This window comes from Enhydra lutris, unplaced genomic scaffold (genome assembly GCF_002288905.1).
Source record: "Enhydra lutris kenyoni isolate GAN:26980312 unplaced genomic scaffold, ASM228890v2 scaffoldscaffold17, whole genome shotgun sequence".
Taxonomy (NCBI): domain Eukaryota; kingdom Metazoa; phylum Chordata; class Mammalia; order Carnivora; family Mustelidae; genus Enhydra; species Enhydra lutris.
In genome coordinates, this window is record NW_019154101.1 from 46,597,754 (window position 1) to 46,625,189 (window position 27,436).

Sequence of the window (27,436 nt, forward strand, 5' to 3'; positions counted from 1 at the left end):
TGGAATGTGTTCTTAGAAGAGACTCTCCTCTCTCTGTCTGTCTGTACACAGAGGAAGGCCATTTGAGAGACATGCTGAGAAGGTGGCTATCTCCAAGCTGAGAAAGAAGGATTCACTGGTCACCGACCCTGCGAGAACCTTAATCTTGGACTTCCAGCCTCCAGAACTGTGGGGAAATAAATTTCTGTTGTTTAATCCACTCATTTTCCTGCTTCTTTGAATAATGGGTAATGTTTTCAGTTATATGCTAGACATTGTAAATTTGATCTGATTGGATTTTCTTGTATTTCTACACACATCCTTAAGCTTTGTTTTGGGATACAGTTAAATCATGTGGAAACAACTTCATCCTTTTAAGGCTTGCTCCTAAGTTTTGTCAGGCTGGACCAGTGCAGTCTTTAGTTTAGGGCTAGTTTGCTCCAGTACTGAGGCAATATTTAAGTCCTTTGTTTGATGTTCTGTGAACATGAACTATCCCTTGTTTTTTATGGCTCTAGAGATTATTCCCTCTGATCCTTTCAGCTATTATTTTCCCCTGGCCTTGGGGGAAAATAAGATACATGCACTCTTTGGTACTCAGCCAGAGCCTCAAGAGGCCTTTCTGTAGATTTCCAGAATTCTCTCTGTCCTGCTCACTTTTTTTCTGGTACTCTGCTCTGTGAACTTCAGCTGTGTTGGCCATCCCAAACTCCATCTCCTTAACTTATGGGGAATGCCAGGCAATGCCTGGCTTTCCCCCCTCCCTATACTGCGTCTTGGAAACTCTCTCCAGGTACTAATGTACAGACAATCTCAGGGCTTATTTGTTTGTTTCCTTGCACAACCTCGGGGATCACTGTCCTATGCTGTCTGGTATCTAATGCTTGAAAATGCTTGTTTCATTTATTTTGTGCAGCTTTTGTTGTTTCTAGAGAATAAATCTGGACTGTGTTTCTCCATCTTGGCTGGGCTCTAATTATGTATTTAAGAACTTTATTTTTATAAACCCTAATTACATCTATCCCTGTAAATTTCATATTTTAATTTTATCCTTTTTAATTATCTTCTGATATTTTGCATTCTTTGTTTTAATTAGTATGTGAAAAATGAATAAACATTATTTCTATATGTTTGTCACATGGGTAAAATATGTAGTTTAGAGTAAGACCAGTGATAGAGGTCTGAGGCCTTCCACTAGGGACCAGACTGAAGTTCTCCTCAAACCATTAGGCAGTGTTCTTTGAGAATAATGGCCCATAGAGTTGCAGGATCATCTCACATTAATTTCATGGAGCTTACATACCCATCTCCAGTAAGGGAGTCTTCATCACTTTCTTTGCAAAAATGAAGTTATTCTATGTTTATTGCCTTCCCTAAATTTAGAAACTGTCACAATGAGAGTATGGTTTATTCTATATGGCTTTTTCTATTTTTTTTAAAGATAGATAGATTATTTATTTATTTATATGACAGAGTGAGACACAGTGAGAGAGGGAACACAAGCAGGGGGAGTCGGGGAGGGAGAAGCAGGCTCCCTGCCATTTTTCCATTTCTGATTTTCCATCATTGGTCTTGTTTATCATGACCTTTTAGAAACTGCCAACAGTTTCTAAATGTGGTGAAGCTAAATTTCTGAATGAACAACTTAAGGATCAAAATCTATTTGGATAGGTAAGTCAGAAGCTTTGATTCTGGGTAAAGCAGGAGAGCCATGGACACCCTCATATGTAGATGTCTGCACACTGCAATGGAACTATTCATCCCAATAAGGCACATTGTTACATATCTCCCATGAAAACAATCAATAAAGCATTTAGCCAAGAATTGTACCTACTTTTGTTTCTGAATAGCTTGTAATGATAACCTGTCAATAAACAGTTGCTGAGAATTGTGCAGGACACAGTAAAATGGTTCTTCAAGCACTTATAGGAAGCTTACCTGGTTAGTTGACAGGGGATATTAATTTTAATAATATGTCTTATTTAATACAATATGTAAAAATATCATTTCAAACTGTGATCAATATTTACACTATCCATAATATATTTTACATTATCTTTTCATATTAGGTCTTCAAAATCCAGTGTGTATTTATACACAACATATAAGCACTTGCACAGAAAGTACTTAATCTGCATTTAGATTTCACAAGATTTACACTTGAAAAAGTGGCTTCACATATTCAGGTTCTAAACATACTTAAACATTTTCTAATAATTGCCTAAAATATCAGGTTTTACTGAACCTCATTAATTTAAAAATCCAGTTCCTCTGTTGCACTAGCCACATTTTAAGTGCTCAATAGCCTATGTAGCTAGTAGTTACTGTATTGAACAGAAGCTCTAGACCATTGTAAGGACTTTGGGCTTTTATTCTGGGTGAGACAGGGAGCTCTGAAGGGTTTTGAGCAAAGGAGTGAGGTGATGTGATTGAAGAATACTCTGCTGTGCTGGAAAGTAAATTGAAGTGAGGCAAAGGTGGCAGCAAGGACACCAGCCAGGAGGCTACGGTATTAATAATCTTAGTGACGAAGAAATAGGTTGGTAGCAGTGAAGGTGCGGAGAAGTGGTAGGATTCCACGAATACCTTGATGGACCTAACACAATCTGCTTATAGATTGGATGTGGTTTCATCGATGACACCAAAGCTTTTCGCCTAAAAATTCTAACAATGAAACTGTCACTTACAGAGAAGATTTTGTAAGAAACACGTTTGGGGCTTAAGGGAGAAGATCCGGGACTCAGTTTTGGACATTTTCAGTTTTTAGGTGCCTATGAGACAGGAAGTGGAGATGTTAAGTAGGCAATGAATATATGATTCTGGAATTCGGGGGAGAGAGCTCAGCTGGACATATAAATTTGGGAGTCATTAGCACATAGTTGATATTTAAAAATTAAGACTGGAGATCACCAAAGGAATGAGTATATAGAAAGAAATGTTAGGGTGAGGTTATTCAGTGGATGTCTTTTTAGGAAAATGCAAGTTTTGAAATCAGGCTCCAAGAGACCAACAGAAGAAATAGTCAATTCCTTCCAAGTAAAAGCAGTGTTAGACAAAACCGTGTAAAGGTGGCGATCACCCAACTATGCTACAAGACGATTCTGTTCTGCTGAGATAAAAATTCATAGCCAGTGGATATAGAAAGATGCAGGAAGCGGGGAAAGGCTTTCTTGCTGGCTAAGTGGCCAGACAGAGCTGGAAGTGCGAGGACTCCAGGGACAGCTTTGGAGTAAACGAGTGACAGCTGTAGCTCCTTTCCTACACATACACAAAACCAACCGGCCTGTTGGACCATACAGCATATGTCCTAATGCTGGCACAACAAAGACTTCTCTTCGATTGGCAGAGAAGAGAAAGTGTTGCCTTGAACCAGAAAGCCACTTTAACAGCAGAGGCCCAGCAAGGGTAGATTACTAGGGAGGTACCCTTTACGTGAGTTCCAGAATGGGACGAATTCCGAGGGAGGGGGCTGATCAGGCCCGCTGCGATCCAGACGGGCTTGTGAAGTCTGCACAAAATTCTGACAAAGGGGAGGGCCTTGGCTTGAAGACGAAGCGCGAAATTATTTATTTTAGGATAGCGGAAAGGCGCAAGTGGCAACTCAAGGACAAAATGGTCTGAGATTCTTGCGCAGGCCGCAAAGTTGAAGGTAGCTCTGCGAACGAACCTTTCTTGCCACATCTTCTCTAAAGCGGGCAGTGGGGAGGGCGAAGGACGGAATCCGGTGGTGGTGCGGCGGGAGGGACCGACTCACACGGCATCTTTTAGGTCCTAATGCCGAGAGCAACGGTCCCCGTCACTACTTTCCTCTCACGAGGTAGCTCCGTCTAGGGGTGGCTCCCTCCCCGGCAAAAATTTCGCCTGGTTAAACGGAATGCAGGAAAACCGGCCTGGGAAAGCCCCGGGACACGCCCAGGAACGCCCACCAAATACCGGCACCCAGGTACCGCCCGCCCCGACCCGGTGGAATCCTAGCGCAGGAACCTCCAAGGCGGAACTGGCGGACTGAAGGGGGCGGGGCGGTGCCGACGCACACAAACCTATTACGGCAGACGCTTCCACGTGACTAGAACTGACCAATAGGCAGTCTCGACGATAGCGGCGGGGAGATTCAAACGTGTTTTGAGGCGAGGAATCTGGATTCCATCTTTTCTTCCCAACTCCGCTTTCTGGCGGTGAATTCTCCCTCGCGGGGACACCGAGGAACGGCAGCAGCCCGTGTGTGGGCTCTTTAGCCGCGAGGGTCGGTGAGTGGTTAGGGCGAGGCGGAGAGGAGTCAAAGCCTGGTAGAAGACGTAGGGCGCGGCTAAACGAACTGAAGGGGGAGGGGAGGTCTCGCTGCTTCCGCCAATCCAGCGGGTGGTGAGGGAGATTTTGTTGAGGACCCAGGAAACAAGAGGTGGGTGTGTATCTCGCTGAAGAGAGGGCCTAGCGGGCACCTGGGGAGAAACCCGGGGACATGAAGTCTCGCAAAAGACGCGCCCTCTTGCCTGGTGTTTTAGAACAGGGAGAGGAGACTGACCCCGTTCTGACGGTTACCTTTTGAACCTGACTTCAAGTAGCGGTATCTAGGTACCCACTTCATCGCCCCTTTTCATTGCCAAATTCGAGGTCAGGGGCGGCTTTGATATCAGTTACCCTGGGCTAATGGGTTAATGTCTGCGAATCACAAACCTGAGATTGACAGGAAGAATGACTGCAGACACTTAGCAACATCACCGTGCAGATGAGCAAGTGCTCGGTGCTGTAAGAATACAGTAGGTTTCTGGTTTTAAAATGATGAAGATAGCAAATCGAAATTCTGCCAGATAGGCATAAGAACAAGCCTTCTGATGTCCCATGTATCAATAAAAGGCAATAATGTGTATATTTTCCGCTTTGAAAACACTTGCAATGTGGAGGCTTACATACAGTAGGTGAATAAAGGAATGGTTTTCATTATCAAAAATATTATTTATGGCTATATGTCACTACCAGAATCCAAGCAAACATTCCCTCACATTAAAAAAAAAAAAAAAAAAGACTGAATTTGCAGATGGCCCAGAGGAAATAAATCTGGAAAAAAAGTGAAAGGAAAGCGTGGGGAAAAATGGAAAGTTTGAAAGCAAGGAGAGGCAGCAATTTCTGTGCTGTGCAATGGCTTCATTGAAATTCTGTTGGAAAGAATAGGTGTATCGGACCTATTGGAAACCTTGCTGGACAAATTACAAGGATGTGCTGTTGTTGTCACGCACATAGTTTCACAAATGCTACTCATAATATCTGCTTTTAGATGGGTTTGCATAACTGAAGCTTTCGTGTTCTGGGTTCTAAAAGGCTAGTTGAAACACTTTTTTTTTTTTTCTTTAATGCTAGTAGAAAGGAATGGTGACCAGGTTTTTTGTTTTGTTTTGTTTTTGTTTTTTTGGGCCTTAGAAATGGAGGCTGAGGATTTAAGTGGCAGAGAATTGACAATTGATTCAATAATGAACAAAGTGAGAGATATTAAAAATAAATTTAAAAATGAAGACCTTACTGATGAGCTAAGCTTGAATAAAGTCTCTGCTGATACTACAGGTGAGTTCCTTTTCTTTGAGTGCCTGCTAAGGTAAAGGAATGAAGTGTTAACCACTTGTATTTCATAAATGTAATTTTCTCAGTAATTGTTGCTTGCTGATTAGACTACAAATACTTTATATTTTAACCCTTCTGTGTGGAAATGTTCCCACAATTTTCTGCTTTCTTAAAAACGGAAACTTATTATAGTGTGCGCTTAACTCTTCCATTAGTCAACTGTTATTTCTGTTGATATGCCCACCAACAGTAGATATGCCGTTTTTTTTTCCATTCTTTTTTTGCTGCAAACTGAGAAAATGTTAGGAATCTTAATGAAATTACGGTATAAACTTAAAGACAAACACTTGATTTTTGATAGTGGAGAATCTTCTTATTACTTCCCTTTTAACTGTATTCTCCTTTGCTTATTACTCTGTTCCAGCGACAGTAGCTTCCCTGCTTTCTCTCGTACTATGCGCTAGACCAGCTTCTATCCCAATTCCTTTGTTTTTGCTCTCTGCCTTGAACACCACTCCTGAGATCTCTACCCACTCTTAGTTTTTCCAGGTCTGTTCACAGGTCCTCTTAGTGAGGCTTTTCCTAACTCACTTATTTAAAATAGCAACCTGCTGGTATGAGCATGTGTATCCTTTCCCTGTATTATTTTTCTCCTTATATCTAATTTACTCATGAATTTGTTTGTTGTCTGTCTCCTCCACTAGAATGTGAGCTTCATGAAGCCATGATTTTTTTAAATTATAAATAACTATAATTATATAATTTATTTTTTATAATTTTTTAATTTAATTTTATTTTTTATAAACATATAATATATTTTTATCCCCAGGGGTACAGGTCTGTGAATCGCCAGGTTTACACACTTCACAGCACTCGAAGCCATGATTTTTAATCTGTTTTGTTATATCTACAGGGCTTGGAATGGTGCCTGGGATGTCATGGATACTTAAATTTTTATTGGATGATGAATGAGCAAAACTGCCCAAAGTTTGATACTCTAGCTTTATGAGCAGTTAGCTCGGAGAGTAATTCTCTCTATATTTCAAATTACTGAGGTTGTTTGAAAAGTGACCTTTGGATAAATTTGTTGTATCTGTACTATTAAATGAATGATAAATGAATGAGGGATTGAACAATAAGTGGAAGAACCTGAAATCTAGTCATGATGGTAGATCATATTCAACTGAAACAACCTAGAAAATGATCATTTTGGTGTTAAGCAAAATCTTAGTAGAATATTACCATATTTTATTATGTGTACTTAAATACTGTTAAATCTTACGCACCAAGATGGGTCCTTATTTAAAATCTTAGCTCAGGACACCTGGGTGCCTCAGTTGGTTAAGCGTCTGCCTTGGGCTCAGGTCATGATCCCAGGGTCCTGGGATCAAGTCCCAAGCAGGGAGCCTGTTTCTCCCTCCTCTGTCGCTCCCCTGCTTGTGTTTTCTCTTATGCTTTCTCTCTCTTTCAAGTAAGTAAATAAAAATCTTAAAAAAAATAATAAAATAAAATTCTTAGCTCACTCAAGACCGTAAATACTTAACATATCAACATATGTTGATAACTGGGATATAAGACATTATCATAAGTATTGAGGGAAATCCAAAGATTAAAACTATGGTTTCTAGGTGACAAGAATTCATATAATCACTACACTACACTGTAAAATATGTTTGGCATCAAATAAATACTAACACAATAAAGGCACAATTTTAAGTTCTGAGTAGAGGGAGAATGGGGTACTCTTAGGCCTGAGGAATTCATTTGCAAACAGTGTTTTTGTTTTTTAAATTTTGTTTAAATTCCATTAATTAACATATAATGTATAATTAGTTTCAGAGGTAGAGGTCAGTGATGCATCAGTCTTCTGTAATACCCAGTGCTCATTACTTCACATGCCCTCCTTAATGTCCATCACCCAGTTACCCCATCTCCCCACCCTCCAGCAACTCTCAGTTTGTTTCCTATGATTAAGTGTCTCTTACGGTTTGTCTCCTCTGATTCCTTTTATTTTTTCCTCTCTTCCCCTATGATCCTGTATTCTTTCTTAAATTCCACATATGGCTGAGATTGTCTTTGTCTGATTGACTTATTTTGCTTAGCATTAATACCCTTTAGTTTCATCCACATTGTTGCAAATGGCAAGATTTCATTTTTTGATGGTTGAGTAATATTCCATTGTATATCTATACCACATCTTCTTTATCCATTCGTGTGTTGATGGACATCTAGGCTCTTTCCATAGTTTGGTTATTGTGGACATTGCTGCTATAAACATTGGGGTGCAGGTGCCCCTTTGGATCACATTTTTATCTTTGGGGTAAATACCCAGTAGTGCAATTGCTGGGTCATAGGGTAGCTCTATTTTCAACTGTTTGAGAAACCTCCACACTGTTTTCCAGAGTGGCTGCGCCAGCTTGCATTCCCACCAACTGTGTAAGAGAGTTCCCCTTTCTCCGCATCCTCGCCAACATATGTTGTTTCCTGACTTGTGCATTTTAGCCATTCTGACAGGTGTGGGGTGGTATCTTATCATGGTTTTGATTTGTATTTCCCTGATGCCGAGGGATGTGGGGCATTTTTTCTTGGGTCTGTTGGCCATTTGTATGTCTTCTTTGAAGACATGTCTGTTTGTGTCATCTGTGCATTTCTTGATTGGATTATTTGTTCTTTGGGTTTTGAGTTTGATAAGTTCTTTATAGATTTTGGAGACTAGCCCTAGCCCGTTATCTGGTAAGACATTTGCAAATACCTTCTCCCAGTCTGCCCATTGTCTTTTGGTTTTGTTGACTGCATCCTTTGCTGTGCAAAAGCTTTTTATCTTCATGAAGTTCCTGTAGTTCAGTTTTTGCCTTTGTTTCCCTTGGCTTTGGAGACAAGTCTAGCAAGAAGTTGCCATGGCCTAGGGCACAGAGGTTGGTGCCTGTGTTCTCTAGGATTTTGATGGGATTTCTTTCTCACATTTAGGTCTCTCATCCACTTTTGGGTCTTTTTTTTTTTTTTTTAAGTCTTTTTTTTTTTTTTTTTTTTTTTTTTTTTAAAAGTTTATTTTTTTTTTTTTCCAGGGGGTATTGTCTGTGAATCGCCAGGTTTACACACTTCACAGCACTCACCATAGCACATACCCTCCCCAATGTCCATAATCCAACCCCCCTCCCCCCATTAACCCTCAGTTTGTTTTGTGAGGTTAAGAGTCACTTATGGTTTGTCTCCCTCCCAATCCCATCTTGTTTCATTTATTCTTCTCCTACCCCCTTAACTTTAAGTCTATTTTTATGTATGGTGTAGAAACCATTGATTCTTCTGCATGTCCAATTTTCCCAACACTATTTGTTGAAGAGAATTTTTTCTTGGATATTCGTTCCTACTTTGTTGAGTAGGATTAGTTAACCATAGAATTGAGGGTCCATTTCTGGGTTCTCTATTCTGTTCCATTGATCTCTGTGTCTGTTTTTGTGCCAGTACCATACTATCTTGATGATTACAGCTTTGTGAAAGAGCTTGACATCCAGAATTGTGATGCCACCAGCTTTGGTTTTCTTTTTTAACATTCCTTTGTCTATTCAGTCTTTTATGGTGCCAACACAGAGTGGTTTTTTTAGACCTCTTGCAGGCAAATTTGTTAGGCGCGCAATGGAAGGGAGGTTAAAAAAAAAAAAAAGGAAAATGAAATTAATATCAGGCCAGATTAAATTTAAAATAAAGCAAAGTAATGAGTATGTTATGTTTTAGTAAAAAGCAAAAACACTAATTTTATTTGTAAAAGCAAAGATTTTGCCCTTATGGAAGGCAACTGAAACTTATAGAAGGAATGATAGTTTCTTTGGGAAATCTGAATTTAATAATGTTTAGTAATGACTAAAATATCCTGAACAAGAGACTGACATTAATTCAGTTTGTCTTTTTAAAACAATTGACATGGGGCACCTGGGTGGCTCAGTGGGTTAAGCCTCTGCCTTCAGCTCAGGTCATGATCCTGGGGTTCTGGGATCGAGCCCCACATCGGGCTCTCTGCTCGGCAGGGAGCCTGCTTCTCTATCTCTCTCTCTGCCTGCCTCTCTGCCTACTTGTGCTCTTTGATTTCTCTCTCTCTCTCTCTCTCTGTCAAATAAATAAAAATCTTTAAAAAAAAATTGACAGTAAAGAAAGTAAAAAAAAAAATTACAACGAAAATAATGGAGAAAGATGGGTAACTTGGAGAAGAAAATAACCATACCAGTTACTTAACTTTTATAAATTGGTTTTAATTTTAAAATTTTAATTGGGTTTAATTGGGTTAAAGGTAAGTTTGAGGTATATGGAGATAATGTTGGATGGATGAGGTTGTAAGGAAGATTATGTTAGGAATGGGGCAATAAGTTTTTCAAATTTTTAATGACTAAGTCACTGATGAAGAATTTTCTAACAAAGTTGTTACAGGTGGTGGTAGGAGAGGCTTAGGTTTCTTTGGATAGTTAGGGGGCTGAAATAGAATTATGCTGCTAGACCTTAAAAATTTCTTGGACTACATTCAGTCTTTTAAAATATACTTATAAAAAAGCTTATTTCCAAAGTTTCTCTTTCCTTCAAAACATGTAACTTTAGTAGTAAAATAAACTCTTATAAAGACATACATGCAGTAAATAAGTTGCTTATATTTATATGAGTTGTTAAAGTTTTAAAGTGTTTTAAGGAGCTTATGTACATTAATACTGAGAATGTAAATTATTAACTCATTTGAAAGGAAAGTGCAAGGAGCCTGCTTCCCCCTAATCTCTCTGCCTGCCTCTCTGCATACTTGTGATCTCTGTCTGTCAAATAAATAAATAAAATCTTTAAAAAAAAGAAAGAAAGAAAGAAAGTGCAATTTGGCATTTGTTGTGGTATATTTTGTTCCTTTTACTCAGATAACTCGGGAACTGTTAACCAAATTATGATGATGGCCAACAACCCAGAGGACTGGTTGAATTTGTTGCTGAAACTAGAGAAAAACAGTGTCCCCCTAAATGATGCTCTTTTAAATAAATTGATTGGTCGTTACAGTCAGGCAATTGAAGCACTTCCTCCAGATAAATATGGCCAAAATGAGAGTTTTGCTCAAATTCAAGTGAGATTTGCTGAATTAAAAGCGTAAGTATTCACTTTTTAAACTACATTTAACTAACTAAATTACATAGCACATAACTACATTATAAAAGAAATATGTCAGGATCAATTGTAAGAAAATTAGTATTTTTTAACCAAATGCTTTTGTTTGTAATTAACAAGTGAGTATTGTAAACTATTTAGTATGTACATATTCCCACAAAAGTTAAATATTCTGGTCTCTGCCTAAAAAAATTATAAAAACTAACTTATTAGTATTTAATTTTACACACAGAAAAAAACAATATCCCATGTCCCTTGGAAAATTGAATGAGGAGTATCAAACTTAAGTAGCTCTGTCCTTTTTCTTAATATTTGACTCTAAAATCTTTATTATAGTATTCAGGAGCCGGATGATGCCCATGACTACTTTCAGATGGCCAAAGCAAACTGCAAGAAATTTGCTTTTGTGCATATATCTTTTGCACAATTTGAACTATCACAAGGTAATTTGAAAATGTCGTCCAAATTTTAAGTAATAGATAACTTCCTGCTGTAACTCACATTGTAATGTTAAATCATACATATGAAGTGGAAATTTGAGACAAAAGGCATTGAAGTTGGTTAGATGAGAATATGGGGGAAGAATGCCACCAAAGTGTAAATGCAGAGAATATTTGTTATACTAGCTTTTCTACTTGTAAGGCATAATCCAGGGAAATAAGTATGAACATCGTATTTGTGCAATTATTTAGATTCAGGAAATGTCCAAAAGAAAGTGACTTTTTCACTGAATACTTGTGTGATAAAAGGATATCAGATATTTAAGTTAGCACTTAGATAAACTTTGCTTATGCTATGGTTTCATACTACCAAAATATATAGCAAAATAAAACTGTAGCATTAATTGGTACTTACTCTTTTTAATAAAAAAGAAAAGCAAACTGCTGTAGAAGCTTTTATTTCTTGTTCATTTGATTCTTGCGTAGTCTTGGACTTTTGGATAGAACCATGGCAATCTCTTCTTCAGACATTTTTAGCCTATCCTTTTGTCTTTTCTTTTTCTCATTTTCTGGGGCTTTTGGATCCGGGCTCAGCCAGCCCTCTAGCCACGTGTTCCTAATTTTCCCTCTGCTCCAACCCTGATCCCATTTACTACCAGTAATACACATATCACTATTGGTTTGGCTCAGCCAGAATCCCCATTATGGTGCTCAAAGCAGGGCTCAGTCACTGGAGTGTATTTCCCAGGATTGAGGTTAGAGAAAAGCCTTATAAAAACTCAGGAAATAAAACAAAACAAAAAAAAAACCTCAGGAAATCGTTTGAAACCCTGAACTTTTACTTATTTACAATATTTCTGAGTCCTAGTTATCTGAATTATCGCTAATCCATCCTGTGTATTGTCAGGTGACTTTTAAAAAACTATCATTCCCTTTTTACCTAGGAAAATTGATTAATTCTTGCTTATTAGAGTAAGTTTGGCCAGACCTTTAATACTGTCTTTCTTTTCTTCATTTTACTTAAAACATTTGTTGAAGTATTATGGCCTATCAACAGCAACTATAAATTTTATATCTTTAGATATATAAATATTGGAAATCTCAACTTATCTGTAAAAAGGAAGCTTTATCATTGCAATGTAGTAGTGGCCTCAAGGTCAAAATTGTGATTATTTTGAACAAGGTTATGAATAGGCTTTCAGGAAATATGCACATCTCTGAAATCCTATGTATAGTTTGGTGTATATGTATTTTTTTGTAGTGTTGGAGGACATTCCATCAAACTCTCAAAGGGGTCTATGACCTTATTAAGCTCCCTAATTACTAGTTTTTATCTAGCCTGCCTTTCTTCTTTTGCTGCCCTAAAATGTTCAAATCCTGAAATACCTCAACTCTGAATAAATGTATACTTAGCCACTATCAGATATATTTATAGTCTTAAAATTTGTAAACTCCCAGAAACTAGAGGCCATCTCTTAATCATTTTTATATCCAAAGTGCCAAGTGTGTAGCATAGCTGAGTGGCTCTCATAAGTTCTGATAGCACATTCCATATGATCCATGATGTATACATTTGATATTTATAAATCAAATTCTAGACAAAATATATTGAGTAAGTTTGCAATTGAAAGGAAATTTGTTGATTTGTTTGTAGTCAGATAATTATAGTAGTCTCAATTATTTTGCATTTTGGGGTTGGTATAGCTAAGTCTGGTAGCTTAAAGACTAATCTTTGCTATTTTTAAAATGTGAATCCTTTTGATAGAGGATTCCCTTTAGCAAAAGATGTCAACCCTAATAACTAAAGGTTGTGATGAATCATAATTATTATACTCTACTGGAATAGATTGGTGTTCTTGGGACTATAGTAATATCTGTGACTTAGTTTTCCCTTTTACTAAGTTCCTTAAGTTTCTGTATTATTTGGTTTTTGCTGCCCCCACTTTATACTGCTTTGTTATATTTCTTTTACTTTTGAAAGTAGAAAATGGTGGTAAAGCTAATGCATAATTATGTTAATTAATATTCTATAAGTAAACTATTTGACAGGAATTATTATCAAAAGAGAAATTGCTATTATTTGCTTATGAAATAAGGTACATGAATCTTAGAATAAATATTTTTGCCTAGGCCTTTTAAATTTTTCCCTAGGTCCTGATGAATAAGTACTTGGGGAATAAAGATTGCTGCATTAAAATGACAATTATTTTTTACTTTGTTAGGTAATTTCAAAAAAAGTAAACAACTTCTTCATAAAGCCGTAGAATGTGGAGCAGTACCACTGGAAATGCTGGAAATTGCCATTCGGAATTTAAACCTTCAAAAGAAGCAGCTGCTTTCAGAGGAGGAAAAGAAGAGTTTATTAGGTAAATGTGTTAATGTGTGCTATTACTTTTCTGTGGTAGATTGTCTGCAAAAAGAATACAGGGTAGTGTTTTATTTACTTATTTTTAAAGATTTTTTATTTACTTGAGAAAAAGTGCACATACAAGTGGGGTGGGAGAGAGCGGGGAGCAGAGGGAGAGGGAGAAACAGACTCCTGAGGGAGCAGGGAGCCTAATGCAGGGCTCCCCCCCGGAACCCCAGGATCATGACCTGAGCTGAGGGCAGATGCTTCACAAACTGAGCCACCCAGGTGTCCCCAGGATAATATTTTTTTTAAAATGCCATCTTTGTATTTGGTATTTTTAAAGCACTGAGCCACCCAGGCACCCCTGTATTTGGTATTTTTGAATGATCAAAATCTAAGATTAAATTTTAGATGTAAAGGAGGTAGGACTTTTAGAATTAACAAAATATTAACCCTTTTGGAATTTTTTTCCCCATAATCAAATTCATTAGTAATACATTAAAAACAATTCAATCTAAGCAAGAGAATGACTATTTTTAGAAATAGGGAATGTGCCTTTATTCTGGGAAACAGGTATGTCATTAAGAATCAGTTGCAAAGTGGGGTGCCTGGGTGGCTTAGATGGTTGAGCGTCTGCCTTTGACTTTGGGTCATCATCCCGGGGTCCTGGGGTTGGGCCCTGCGTCGGGCTCATTCCTGGGGTGGGGGGGCAGTTCTGCTTCTCCCTCTCCCTCTCCCGATGCTTGTGTTCCCTCTTTCACTGTGTCTCTCTCTGTCATATAAATAAATAAAATCTTAAAAAAAAAAAAAAAAGAAAAGAATCAGTTGCAAAATATAGTTAGAGAATTATCTTTATAACATCTTCACATGTGCATATCTTACTTGGGGACAGATGTTTACCATGAATTATCCTTTTAAATATTCTTATTTGTGAGATTACTTTTTTTGTGTATTCCTTATATCTTTATGAATTTATTTACAACTTAAAATTTTTTACAGCATCTACAGTATTGACTGCTCAAGAATCATTCCCCAGTTCACTTGGACATTTACAGAATAGGAACATCAGTTGTGATTCCAGAGGACAGACTACGAAAGCCAGGTTTTTGTATGGGTAAGGAAATTGAAACTGTTTTTTAAATATTCACCATATATTTACATTATTTATATACCTGTATATGTATTTTAATGTTACAGTGGTAACATTAGCAATTAATAGAAATACCTACGTTAATATTATTCTTTTAAAAATTGGGGTATTTTCTTTCTGTATAGAGAGAACCTGCCCCCTCAAGATGCAGAGATAGGTCACCGAAATCCCTTGAAACAAACAAACAAAGTTAAACGGGTAAGTTAATTTTTAATTTGCCTTAAGTAGTAAGGTATATGTATTTCCTAATTGGTTACTTAATCTTTCAAAACATTTTTAGTCATGCCCATTTGGAAGAGTCCCAGTTAACCTTCTAAGTAGCCCGGATTATGGGAAGACAGATGGTTCAGTTGTACCAAGTTTTACAAAAAGGTATGTTTGAATTTTAATATTGTAGTTTGTTTTCAATACTTAAAAGATTGATGACCAAATGGATACGAAGTCTTTTATTGCCTAATAGTAATTATGATTTAATTTTTATTTAGTACCAAGTCTCTAAATGCTACTAGGGACAAAGGAATGACTTTATTTTGCTTTTTCACTCATTACAAATTAAAAGAATGGGAGTGCCTGGCTGACTCAGTCGGTGGAGCATGTGACTCTTGATCTTAGGGTTGTATGAGCCCCATGTTGGGTGTAGAGATTACTTTAAAATCTAAGAAAAAAATTAAATGATTAACAAATTAGGAAACACAGAAGAAAAAGTATTAAGTCAATATTAAGCTTAAAAGTTTATGCAGAAGTCCCTGGGGTAAAAAATCCTAATGATTGGACATTTGCTTATGGATAGCCTCTCTGGTAAGAATCTCTTCTTCATGTGTATGAAAGTCTTAGCAGGGGTGGGAACAATTTCTTTGCTAGCTAGTTCAAGGAGAAGGGCTGCTATCAGTGGGAAAGATGACAGATTCACTCATTTGTTTCAGAGCCCAGGGTATCAAGAGGTGAAGAAGGGCGGGTAATGATGAAATATTGTTCATTCCATTCAGTGTGTTCTCCTTCCTTCAAATTGAGTGTTTATCTCCTAAAAAGAAGTGGGAATCTAGTAACCCAGCTTAGCTAAGGAAATTTTTCTGGTTTGTTCTTGACTCTAATCATTCTTGATTTATTATTTCTGCTAGAAAAGTCTCCTTGGATTCCAAAGAACCATTTTGCAAATAAACTTCAGAAGAACAACTCTTATTTTTAGTTGGCATCCTCTTTAATTAAAATCCTGTCCTGCTTAGAGCTTGACTAAAGATAGATATTAAGAGAGCATTTTGGTTGTCTAAAATCTTAGGTGATGATTTGTCGACTCCGTTTCAAATAGCTAGCTGAAGAATAAAGGAGAATTTCTCTCACTATAGAAAAATAAGAACAAAAACAAACCAGTCATTTTCTTGGTGTTTGTTATGTTAGACTAAAGGCTAGGCACTGAGGAAGCCTGTGGGAAAGCTTATACGCGAGTCCTTAGGCTATTTGCAATGTGAGTGTAGTTTGACCTACATACTGCTATCTCATTCTCCTTTACCACAGTCATACTTAGCTATAACTGTTACTTAACACATAATGATGTACTACTTACCTTTATCCCTTGTGTCGTTACCCAGCACCTAATTTCATTATATTTGTATTATAATCATACTATTTAAAAAAAAAATTTTTTTTTCAAGAGATCTTTCCATTTAGGAAGTGTCCATATTGTTAAAAAGTCAACTTCAAAATTGAAAAATAAAACAACACTGAAAAGATTAATTTCATGTTAAGTATTAAAAATGTTTTGTTGTGTGTAGTAGACAGACCTCTGGATCAGAACGCCGAGATATGATTATGCCTGGATCTAAATCAAGTGGAAATGATTCCAGTGAATTGAGAAACTTAAAGGTATTTTAATTTTAAGATCTTCACATGGAGCAAGGGTTACTGATCCAGGATCCATGGAGTTTTTTCTGGGGAAAGGGTCCAACAGTGTTCCTGCAGGCCCAAGAGATATATAGCACTACTAATGGGAAGTGATACAGAAGTCCTAAACTGTTCTTCCAAAACTGAGGTGGTAGCAAAATGATCAATGATCTCCTGGGGTAACTTTGAGGTAACAGTTATTATGTGTATGTTTAAGCAGGTTAGTGGCCTGGTTTGGGAAGAGCTGGGGGAGTCATTCCCCCCAACTTTTGTTTCTTGGTGTCTTTAATCATATAATCTGACAAGGCATCTCATACAGCAATGAGAGTAAATGTGATGTATCTTTGTATATTCAAAGATACAACTTGAGTCTCTGGCGCACTGATTTTTAGGGGTTATACTATTCTTATTTTACTTGACCTCAGTGTAGGTCTTTTCAATTTGTATTTTTTGTGATTCCTCTATTTCATGATCTATGCTTACTTTACTTAAGTTTACTTTTTGGATTTAGAGTCTTGGACTTATACAAATCTTAATTTTCATTAACATTTTTGGGATAAAATGCAATCATAGTAACAAAATAATGAGGTGTGTTTTATGTTGGATTCAAAATTTCAATCTCTCTTTTTAAGTGAGAGTATTTTAGCAATTGATTATGTCCATTGAAAACACATTGCCCAGATTTATGGTTGTGGCCGTTCCTGATGCTCTAGTCAATAATTAAGGAAATTAATCTTTTCTCAGTGTGTGAGTCTACATCTGATGATAGTAGATAATTTAGTTAGCAACCTTTTCACATAGATGAGACTTCAGTATTTTGAAACTAAGGCAAATTAGTGGTATTATTGTTTATGAGACTTTATTTTTTTGATATCTTATTCTTTTCATGTAGTCTATTCAAAATATCCATTCCAAGGAAACTCTGATGTCAGATGAGAAGAGTTCTGAACTTACTACTGATTCAGTAACCCTGAAGAATAAAACTGAATCAAGTCTTCTAACAAAATTAGGAGGTAAGAGAAACAAACTAAGCTTCCTTGAGAATACCACTTTAGGGGCACTTGGCTGGCTCAGTCAGTTAAGTGCCTATCTTCAGCTCAGGTCATGATCCCAGGGTCCGGGGATCGAGTCCTGCATCGAGCTTCCTGGTCTTCAAGGAGCCTGCTTCCCCTTCTTCTGGCTTGTGTACTCTCCTTCTCTCTCTCTCTCTCTCTCAGACAAATAAATAAATAACATCTTTAAAAAGGGGAGAAAAAAAAAGGAGAAGAGCACCACTTTGTTGCTTGGGAAAGTTGACCAGCCATCTAAGAATTGCAGTGTAAGACTGTATCTAAATCCCTTTATCTTGATGCCAGTTGAGTTATATAGAATGTATGAAAAAGTTAAATTCTGTAGCAACATAAGTTTATTTGCCTAAAAGGTGCATAGAAAGAAGAATGGAGGGAAAGTACAATTGGGCTGAGTTAGGTTTCTCAGCTGGCTTGACAAATACTTTCTGGAAAAAAGAAGCTGTATTATCTATAGGACAGTTCTCTCTTTTTTATCAAACAGTTGATTTTCCACTATATGAGTACTATGATAAATGTTCTAAGGGTATATAAATGAATGAAACAGGGTCCCAAGGAGATTGCCATCCAGCGTGGGAGAGAGACTGATAAATATAATGCTGTGTAGAGTTTAGAGAGTGTCATGAGAACCACATAAATAAATATTATGAGAATTCAGAAGAGGGAAAAACCTGGAGGACCAATTGGTTTAGGGTAAATAAGAAAATGTTTTGTGGAGGAAAAGAAACATGAAGAAGTCTTTGGGCTTAAATAGGAAGAAATAGCAGTGGTAGAATATTTCAGATGGAAGGAAAAGCAAAAGAATAAAATATTTTAGGAATCAAAAACAGTCTAGTTGCGTGAAAAACTGTAACAGGTCATATAGAAGTGGGAGATAAGACTAGGTAGAACTGAACACCAGGCTTAAAGTGGTTTTTGTTTTTGTTTTTGTTTTTTTTTTTTTTTAGATATCAGAGTACTGATAAAGATTTTTGAACAAGATCACAAATTGGATGATTCTTGTCCAAACAAAGGCTGACAGATTGAATGTTTTTAATTGGACTGAGGAGGAAAACTGGGACAAATTAGGCTTGCTTAGACTCTTTGGTTTCCAGACTGAGACTTTCCTGGTGTTAGCCCTGGAAATTTCATTAATCAGATTAACCCTCAGTCCCCAACAAACTGGGACTATTAATCACCCTAGAACAGTCTCTTTTGCCGTTATTTTGACTCAGAAGAGATTCCTATTTCTAATATTTGGAAGAAATTTTCATGACATCTATTATAAACTAGTATTACTGAAAAATCATTTTTACCAAATATGCTTAATAGTACCAATCAGACACCTAATTTAATGTTTTTCAATAAAAGCTTGTTGAGTACCTACCTACACAGTGCCAGTAGTACTTTATTATATAGTAAAACTTATAGTCACAAAATTGTCCAAATGGTAACCCAGTGAAATAGCATTTCATTCCTATATATTTCTTATGAGTGTATTCAAAGAGGGGGATAGTAGGATCACAGGATATGCATACGTTCACCTGTGGCAGATAGTGCCAAACCATACTGAAAAATGGTTGTACCTTTTACCAGCAGCTATTTTGCTCTAACTCCATATTAGTCCCAATTGTTTTATTGGTTTTTAATTTTAGACATTTGTATGCTGCTAGGTGGTAGCTTATTGTGGTTTTAATTTGTACTTCTCTGATGGCTTACGATGTTGAACATCTTTTTCTATGTTTATTGGCCATTTGGATATCCTCTTATGAAGTTCTTATTTGAATCTCTTGCCAATCTTTCTTTTGGGGTTTTCTTTCTTTTTCTCATTGATTTCTAAGAGATATTTATATCATCTAGATACATATCCTTTGTTGGATGGATGTGTTACAAGTAACTTCTCCCATTATGTAGTGAAGACTTTTTAAGAAAAGGAATTCTTAAATATCGTGCATTTTAATTTATTAGTCTTTTCCTATGTGGTGTTTCCTGTCTTTAAACAAATTTGTTTCTACTCTAAGATCGTAGTAATATTTCCATATATTTTACGAATTATCATTTTTCATCATTTAAATTCATATATTTATCATTTAAATATCATATATTTATCATTTTTCTTTTCACATATTTCTATTTATATAGAAATTTTATATTCTACCTGAACTTAATATTTGTGTATGTGTAAGGGGAAGTATCAGGATTCTGTTGTATTTTTTCCCATGTGAATATCCAGTTGGTCCAACATCATTTATTGAAAAGTCCCTCTTTTCCCTCAGAAAATTATAAATTAGGTGATCCTGTGTGTGATATCTGGCTTTGGATTCTTCTTTGTTTCATAGTTCTTTTTATCTATTTTTGTGCCAGTGTTATCTTAATTACTGCAATAAGTATATCTGTCAGTTGTAAATTCTTCCAACTTCATTCATCTTTGAGGCTGTATCAACTATTTAGGCCTTTTAGATTTCTGTATAATAATGTTAGAATCTAACAGATGCCATTTTGTAAAAAAGGGGATTTTGACGAAGACCCTAACAGGACAGGTTGACATCTTAACAGATAAGTTTTCTCATCTACTAACATGACATATTCCTTCATTCATTCAACTATTTAAAATATCATCGAGAATCATTTTCTGTGTAGAGGTTTTTCTTATCTTTTGCTAGAGTTATTGCTAGATAGCTGACATTTTTTTGACGCTGTGTTGATGGATAAGATCTTTTTAAAAATTTTTTATCCTCTACTTCATTGCTGCTGTTGTATAAAAATGTAACTGGTTTTAGTTATTGATTTTAGGTACAGTGATGTTTGCTAAATTTACAGAACAATTCTAATATTTTTCTATGGATTCTTTCATGCTGTTTGAAAATAATATAACATTTTTTCCTTCTAATTCTTTTAACATATTTGTGTGTGTGTGTGTGTGTGTGTGTGTGTGTGTGTGTGTGTGCTGTATTGCACTTAATACCATAACAATGAATAGGAAGGATGTTAGGTGGCTATCTTAACTCATTTCTTATTTTAGAGGGCAGCTTTCAATATTTTACTTTCATGATAATTGCTGTAGATTTTTGTGCTTACTCTATCAAATATCAAAACAGTGAATTTTGCTTTTTATTTAGATTATCATTAGTTTTTTGTGACTGAGTGTTGCATTTTATCAAATACTTTTTCTGCATTTGAGTTGATCATGTATTTTTCTTAGTTCTGTTATTATGGCAAATTAAATTGATTTTAAGTGTTATGCAAACTTTACATTTAGGAATAAACATAACTTGGTCATAATTCATTATCCCTTTTGTATATCTGTTGCAAATATTTGTTTAGAATTTTTGCATTTATTATCATGGTAGGAATGAATATTTATAATCATAGAATAGTAAATATATTGTTGAGGCTCTATTGTTTGGAGACCATTAAGAAAATAAGATAATAGACTAGTTTAAGGTAAATTTTTTTTTTTTTAATTAAGATTTTTTTTTTTTTTTGACAGAGATAGAGACCGTGAGAGAGGGAACACAAGCACAGGGAATGGGAGAGGGAGAAGCAGGCTTCCCGCTGAGCAGGGAACCCTATGTGGGGCTCTATCCCAGGACCCTGGGATCATGACCAGAGCCAAAGGCAAACGCTTAACGACTGAGCCACCCAGGCGCCCCTAAAATTAAAAAAAAAAAACAAAAACCTAGAGGTCTGTTTAAAGTAGTGGGTTAGCTTCTCTTTATTCGTGAGACCTTATGATGTATATGTGTTTTTAAATTTTTACTTATTTATTTGGTGTTTTCTGGTGAAGACCAGAAGTATTTAAATTCAGAATCGTTTCTGTTAAAGTTCTAGATAGCAGCTTAGGAAGATGGTTGTGTGGCACTTAATAAAATTGATTTGCTAAAGGCAAATTTTCAGCAGCTAGTTTTAAGTTTTTAGTTTTTCTCCTTGTTATTAAGAGCAAAGTGCTAATACAGTTTGTAACATGTTCTTTTGTAGCTCAGATTTAATCTTGTTATTATCAGAAACCCTTTCCTTTTATTGGTAATAACCGCAAATGCAATTTCAGAAACTAAGGAACATCATGAACCAAAGGTTCCAGAGAGTAACCAGAAACAGTGGCAGTCTATGAGAAAGCCAGAATGTGTAAACTACAATGCTGCCGCATCTTCAAATCAGTGGCAGATTCAGGAGATAGCCCGAAAAGTTGATACAGAGGTAACTTTCTTTTCCTCTCAAGTGTAGCATTGCTGTTATTTATAATGTGGATGATCATGTGAAATGTTTTCTTATTTTATTAAATCCTTATGTACCATAGTACATACATACATACATGGTGGAATAATTTACTTAGAGTATTTATTATTATTCACAAAACAATGATGATTCATAGTCACAGATGCAATAAAAGTATATGGCAAGCTGAAGTCTTATTTTCAGTGGTGTTTCCAGATTTCTGGTAAACTGGTGCAAGGGGTCAGCAAACTACAGCCTATGGGTCAAATCTGGTTCCTGCCTGTCTGTAAAAAAACTTTTATTGGAACACAGCCATGCCATCCATTACTACCTATGCCTGCTTTTAAACCATAAAAACCGAGTTGAGTCATTGTATCAGAAGCCATCTGTCTCAGAAAGCCTCAAATGTTTACTTTCTTATGCTTTAAAGAACACAGTATGCCATCCTGAACTCTTGCAATGCTGTGCCAAAGTATTTGACAATTTCCTATTGTCATCCCCAGGGATAAAATAGGAAAATACAGACTAGACAATGTATGTGAATTTATAACAGGTTGAATGATCATTCCCAAAGGCCAGAGGTCATTTCAGAAAGAATGATCTGGTAGGTTACTAGAGAGCCTTACCTATATGTAGTCCATGGCTATACTTTCCTCTTTGTTTTCAGTTATATTCCAACTCAGTGTTTCTCAAACATGTTTTGGTCTTGGAGTCCTCTTTATACAAGGTCCCTAAAGAGCTTTTGTTTGTGTAGGTTATATTTATCGGTTTTTACTGTATTAGAAAATAAAACTGAGACATTTTTAAAATATTTATTAACTTGTTAAAAATAACAGTAATAAATCCATCACATGTGACTATAGATATACTTGTATGAAAAATAAGTATTTTTATATTTTCTTTTATTGAGATATAATTGACATATAACATTTGTTTCAGGTATACAACCTAATGATATGTATTATGAAGTGATCCCCATAAGTTCCGTTAATATCTGTAGCCATACAGCTATCCAGTTTTTTTTCTTGTGAAAACTTAAAAGATTTACTTTCTTAGCAATTTTCAAGGATGCATATAGTACTAATAACCATAGTCAACATGCTATACCTAACATTTTCATAACATTTATTTTGTAACTGGAGATACCTTTGTATCTTTTGACCCCATTCACCTATTTCGTCTGCCACCCACTCCCACTTCTGGCAACCATTAATTTGCTCTCTATCTATGAGGTTGGGTTTTTTTTTTGTTTATTTGTTTTAGATTTCATGTATAAGTGTTACTATACAGTATTTGTCTATCTCTGTCTGGCTTATTTCACTTAACATAATGCCATCAGTATCCATCCCTGTTGTCACAAATGGCAAAATTTCACTCTTTAACGGCTAATAATACTCCTCCGTGTGTGTGTGTGTGAGACAGACAGACATTTTCTTTATCAGTTCACCCATTGATGGACACTTAGGTTGTTCCCATATCATGGCTATAGTAAATAATGCTGCACTGAACATAGGGAGGCATGTATCTTTTCAAGTTAGTGTCTCATTTTCTTTGGATAAATACCCAGAAGTGGAATTGCTGGGTGTAAGATAGTTCTATTTTTAATTTTTTGAGGAACCTCTCTACTGTTTTCCATAGCAGCTACACTGATTTACATTCCTACAAGTAGTGCACAAGAATTCTCTTTTCTCCACATCTTTGCGAATACTCATTATTTCTTGTCTTTTTGATAATTGTCATTCTAACAGGTGTGAGGTAGTTTAATTTGTATTTCCCTGATGATTAGTGGTGTTAATCATCTTTTTACTTACTTAGTGGCTATCTATATGGCTTTGGAAAAATATGTCTATATATCTATTTACATCTTTTGCCCATTTTTTAATTGGACTGTTTTCTTTTTTTTGCTTTTGAGTTACAGGGGTTCATTATACATCTTAGATATTAACCCCCATCAGATATATGATTTACATATATTTTCTCCCATTCTGATGATTTGCCTTTCATTTTGTTAATGATTTCCTTCACTATGCAGAAGCTTTTCAGTTTGATATAGTCCCACTTACTTATTTTTGGGTTTTTTGCCTTTGCTTTTGGTGTCAGATCCAAAAAAATCCTTGCCATGACTGAAATCAAGGAGCTTACTGCCTGTGTTTTCTTTCTTTCTTTTTTTTTTTTAAAGATTTTATTTATTTATTTGACAGAGATCACAAGTAGGCAGAGAAGCAGGCAGAGAGAGAGAGGAAGGGAAGCAGGCTCCCTGCCAAGCATAGAGCCCGATGTGGGGCTCGATCCCAGGACCCTGGGATCATGACCTGAGCTGAAGGCAGAGGCTTTAACCCACTGAGCCACCCAGGTGCCCCTGCCTGTGTTTTCTTATGGAATTTTTATGGTTTCAGGTCTTACATTCAAGTGTTCAGTCTATTTTGAGTTAATTTTTTTTATATGGTGCAAGAAAGTGGTTGTTTAATTCTTTTGCTTGTTGCTGTCCAGTTTTCCCAACACCATCTTCATCTTACTTTATTAAAGATCTAAGTACTGAAATAGATGATGTTAAATGGGAAAAATCATGACAGTTTAAATCACGGATCATCTGAAATAACACCTTTTCTTTCTTTTTGAAATTTGAAAGTCAATAGCATGGTAAAAAGACTCAAAACCATTTATTTGTTGTTAGGGAAATGCAAATCAAAACCACAATGAGGTACCACTTCATACCCACAAAGATGGCTATAATTAAAAAGAGACAATAACAAATGTTGCTGAGGAAGTAGATAAATTAGAACCTTCATACATTGCAGGTGAGAATGTAAAATGGTGCAATAACTTGGAAAATGATATGGAGGTTTCTCAAGTCTAAACATAGAGTTGCCATATGATCTAGCAATTCTACTTCTAAGTATATACTCAAGAAAACTGAAAAATCTAGATCCACACAGAAACTTGTACATGAGTATTCATAGCAGCATTATTCATAATTACCCAAGTTGAAAATAACTCTGAATATCCATCAACTGGTGAGTGAATAAACAAAATGTGGTACTCTAAGTTAATTACTTCATTTTATTATTCAACAGTGAAAGATAATGAAGTACTAATAAATGCTACAACATGGATAAACTTTAAAAGCACACTAAGTGAAAGAAACCCTATCACAAAAGGCCACCTATTGAGTGATCCCATTTATAAGAAATGTCCAGAATAGGCAAATCCGTAGAGGCAGAAAGTAGATTAGTATTTGCCAGAGACTGGGAAGGGTGGGGAATGGAGGGTGACCACTAATGGATACAGAATTTCTTAGAATGATGAAAATGTTCTGTAATTAAATAGTGCTAATGATTGTATACTCTTGTGAACATATTGAAAACCAATGAAAAGCAAGCATAGGAAAAGAAGCAAAAGAAACTAGGTGGTTTCCTAAGGTCCCTGCTTCTCCAGAAGCCTTCTCAAGTAGAGTGCTTTTGTCTTCACATCTGACCTTATAGCTAGAAACTCCCCGTAGCTATGTCCAGACTGTTTCTGCTTTCTGGATATACCAATCTGTTCCTTGTTCATTGCTATCATCTCTGAACATCCTAGTGACTCCCCATCATTCCTTGAAGATATTAGCCTCTGGATCACTTCATCTACTTCAGATTCATAACTCTGTCCTCTCTCATGACCATTTCTTTAATTTCACCTCAGCTACCCATTCCCATACACTGTGGTTTTATTGGTTACAGAAAGACTAGTTTTCAGAAGAACAGAGTACTTATTTAGATGATAAAAGTTCAGTACTAACGGTTACAGTAGCCCTGATGGCAGAGGATATTAGATCCTGTTTTGTTAAACAATGCTGTGTGCCTTCCCTCTACTTGTAATTCCTTTGTGGAAAATATAATAGGCTTTGGAATTTAGAGTAAGAGAACTATACTGAAAAATTACTGGAATTCTGGAATACATTTGTTTTACTTATTTTAGCAACTTTGTATATTTCATATTTTTATTTTTTCCTTTAGAAGTTATAATGTTTGTAAAACAATTCAACAGGTGACTAAAAACTCTAAGTTGTGATGTTCTTTTATTTTGGTTTAGCAGAAACAAACAACTTTTGAGCAACCTGCATTTTCAGTTTCAAAGCAGTCACCACCAATATCAGCACCTAAATGGATTGATCCAAAATCTGTTTGTAAAACACCCAGCAGCAGTGCGTTGGATGATTACATGAGCTGGTAATGCCTTTGGTGCTTGGTTTGGCACAATAGAAGTAACATGGGCTTCAGAGCCAAATCTATAGTTGAATCCTGCTCTGTTAAAGAGTTTCCAAACTTCTGTTATTTTTCTGAGCATCAGTTTTTTCATCTGTAAAAGGGGAGGGGAAGATGACTACAATACATTTTTAAGGATTGTTCTGAAAGTCTGTTATCTGTTCCTACAGTCTATAAATACTCTAAATATGTAAAACTTCTTGATAATTTGCATTGCCACATGGATAGCTGTCTGTTACTGAGAGAGATATTTTAAAGATTAGCATTCTTAGACCGGATAAAGGGTAGGTACATTTTATAGCAAAGGAGATGTTCATTGGTATGTGATAGTTTCTTAAAGAGATTGGTTGTGTAGCTCACTCAGTACTGAGGGTGTTCTAAAGTAAAAGACTTGGGCAGATTGGAATGAGGGATGAGTGAAGAAATGGGATGGTCAGTGATGATTGACAGGAAATAAGGATATTGCAAAAGCAAATTAATGATATTTCAAAGAAAGGAAATAATGGAATGTGGCATATCATATCACTCAGCTTGTGGGCATATTTTGAATATATTTTTAATGTCTTAGAGAATAACTTAAGTCCATGATGCCTTTTGCTTTTCATTTTCATAATGTACTCTTTGATCTTAATTAGAACTGGCCTTATAAATGAGGTTTTATAGCCTGGTGTCTTACCGATTTAATACAGTTTTGCTATACATTACCTCGTTTTATTATACTTTGGAATATTTTATAAATGGTTGCTAACTAGAATCTTGATGTAGTTATTTTTTGTGAAGTTAGGTTATTTATTGTCTACAAATTTTTGTAGAATTCCTTTGCGCCAAGCACCTTTCTAGGTGCTGAGGATGTGACAGTGAATAGTGAGCACAAATGTGAACTCAGCAGCTTTAAGCTCAAAAACCAAACTCCTCTGATATTATTGGCTTTTAGATATTTCTAGCAAGCTGTTAATAGAACATGATTATTAAAACACACTCATAAACTCTATGACCATCCATAGGCTAATGTTTGCCTTAGCTAAATTCTTATTAAATAACCCCAACTCCATATTTTAAATATCATCTGACTAATTTTACTAGTAAGAATTTTTTATCTAGGGGTAAAAAATTACTTTCAGAAAGAATTGCCCCCAAATGAAATTTCTAGTGATGGTGTACCTAGAATAATTAATTTAACTATATTATGAAAACTGACCTGGTTTCTGTTTGATGTAATACACTTGTTTATGTGTATCTTTTGAAATCATACAAAAACTGAATCAGAATCTTGTTTTTACAATTTAAATGTTTTAAACTAAAACCGTATCTTTCCTAGTTTTAGAACTCCAGTTGTAAAGAATGATTTTCCACCTGCTTGTCAGTTGTCAACACCTTATAGCCAACTTGCCTATTTCCAGCAGCAACAGCAACAAATACCTGTTACTCCACTTCAAACTTTACAGGTTTGATAA

At 35.9% G+C, this 27,436-nt stretch overlaps 1 protein-coding gene across 4 annotated transcripts in view; it reads left to right on the forward strand.

Moving 5' to 3' along the window:
• The first annotated feature begins 4,121 nt into the window (after window positions 1-4,121).
• The window catches only part of LOC111147603 (TTK protein kinase), a 43,935-nt gene continuing 20,620 nt past the window's right edge, over window positions 4,122-27,436 (forward strand). The window contains exons 1-13 of one of the 4 annotated variants that reach the window (XM_022503747.1): window positions 4,122-4,154; window positions 5,395-5,535; window positions 10,419-10,641; window positions 10,996-11,102; window positions 13,322-13,460; window positions 14,456-14,563; window positions 14,725-14,797; window positions 14,880-14,971; window positions 16,372-16,459; window positions 17,370-17,490; window positions 21,572-21,720; window positions 25,810-25,946; window positions 27,301-27,427. In XM_022503747.1, coding sequence (XP_022359455.1) covers window positions 5,397-5,535; window positions 10,419-10,641; window positions 10,996-11,102; window positions 13,322-13,460; window positions 14,456-14,563; window positions 14,725-14,797; window positions 14,880-14,971; window positions 16,372-16,459; window positions 17,370-17,490; window positions 21,572-21,720; window positions 25,810-25,946; window positions 27,301-27,427 — 1,503 coding nt within the window. In that variant the 5' untranslated portion in view covers window positions 4,122-4,154; window positions 5,395-5,396. Of the gene's footprint in view, window positions 4,155-4,200; window positions 4,227-5,394; window positions 5,536-10,418; window positions 10,642-10,995; window positions 11,103-13,321; window positions 13,466-14,448; window positions 14,564-14,724; window positions 14,798-14,879; window positions 14,972-16,368; window positions 16,460-17,369; window positions 17,491-21,571; window positions 21,721-25,809; window positions 25,947-27,300; window positions 27,428-27,436 lie in introns of those variants that run through there. The other 3 variants (XM_022503744.1, XM_022503745.1, XM_022503746.1) reach the window with 3 other exon arrangements.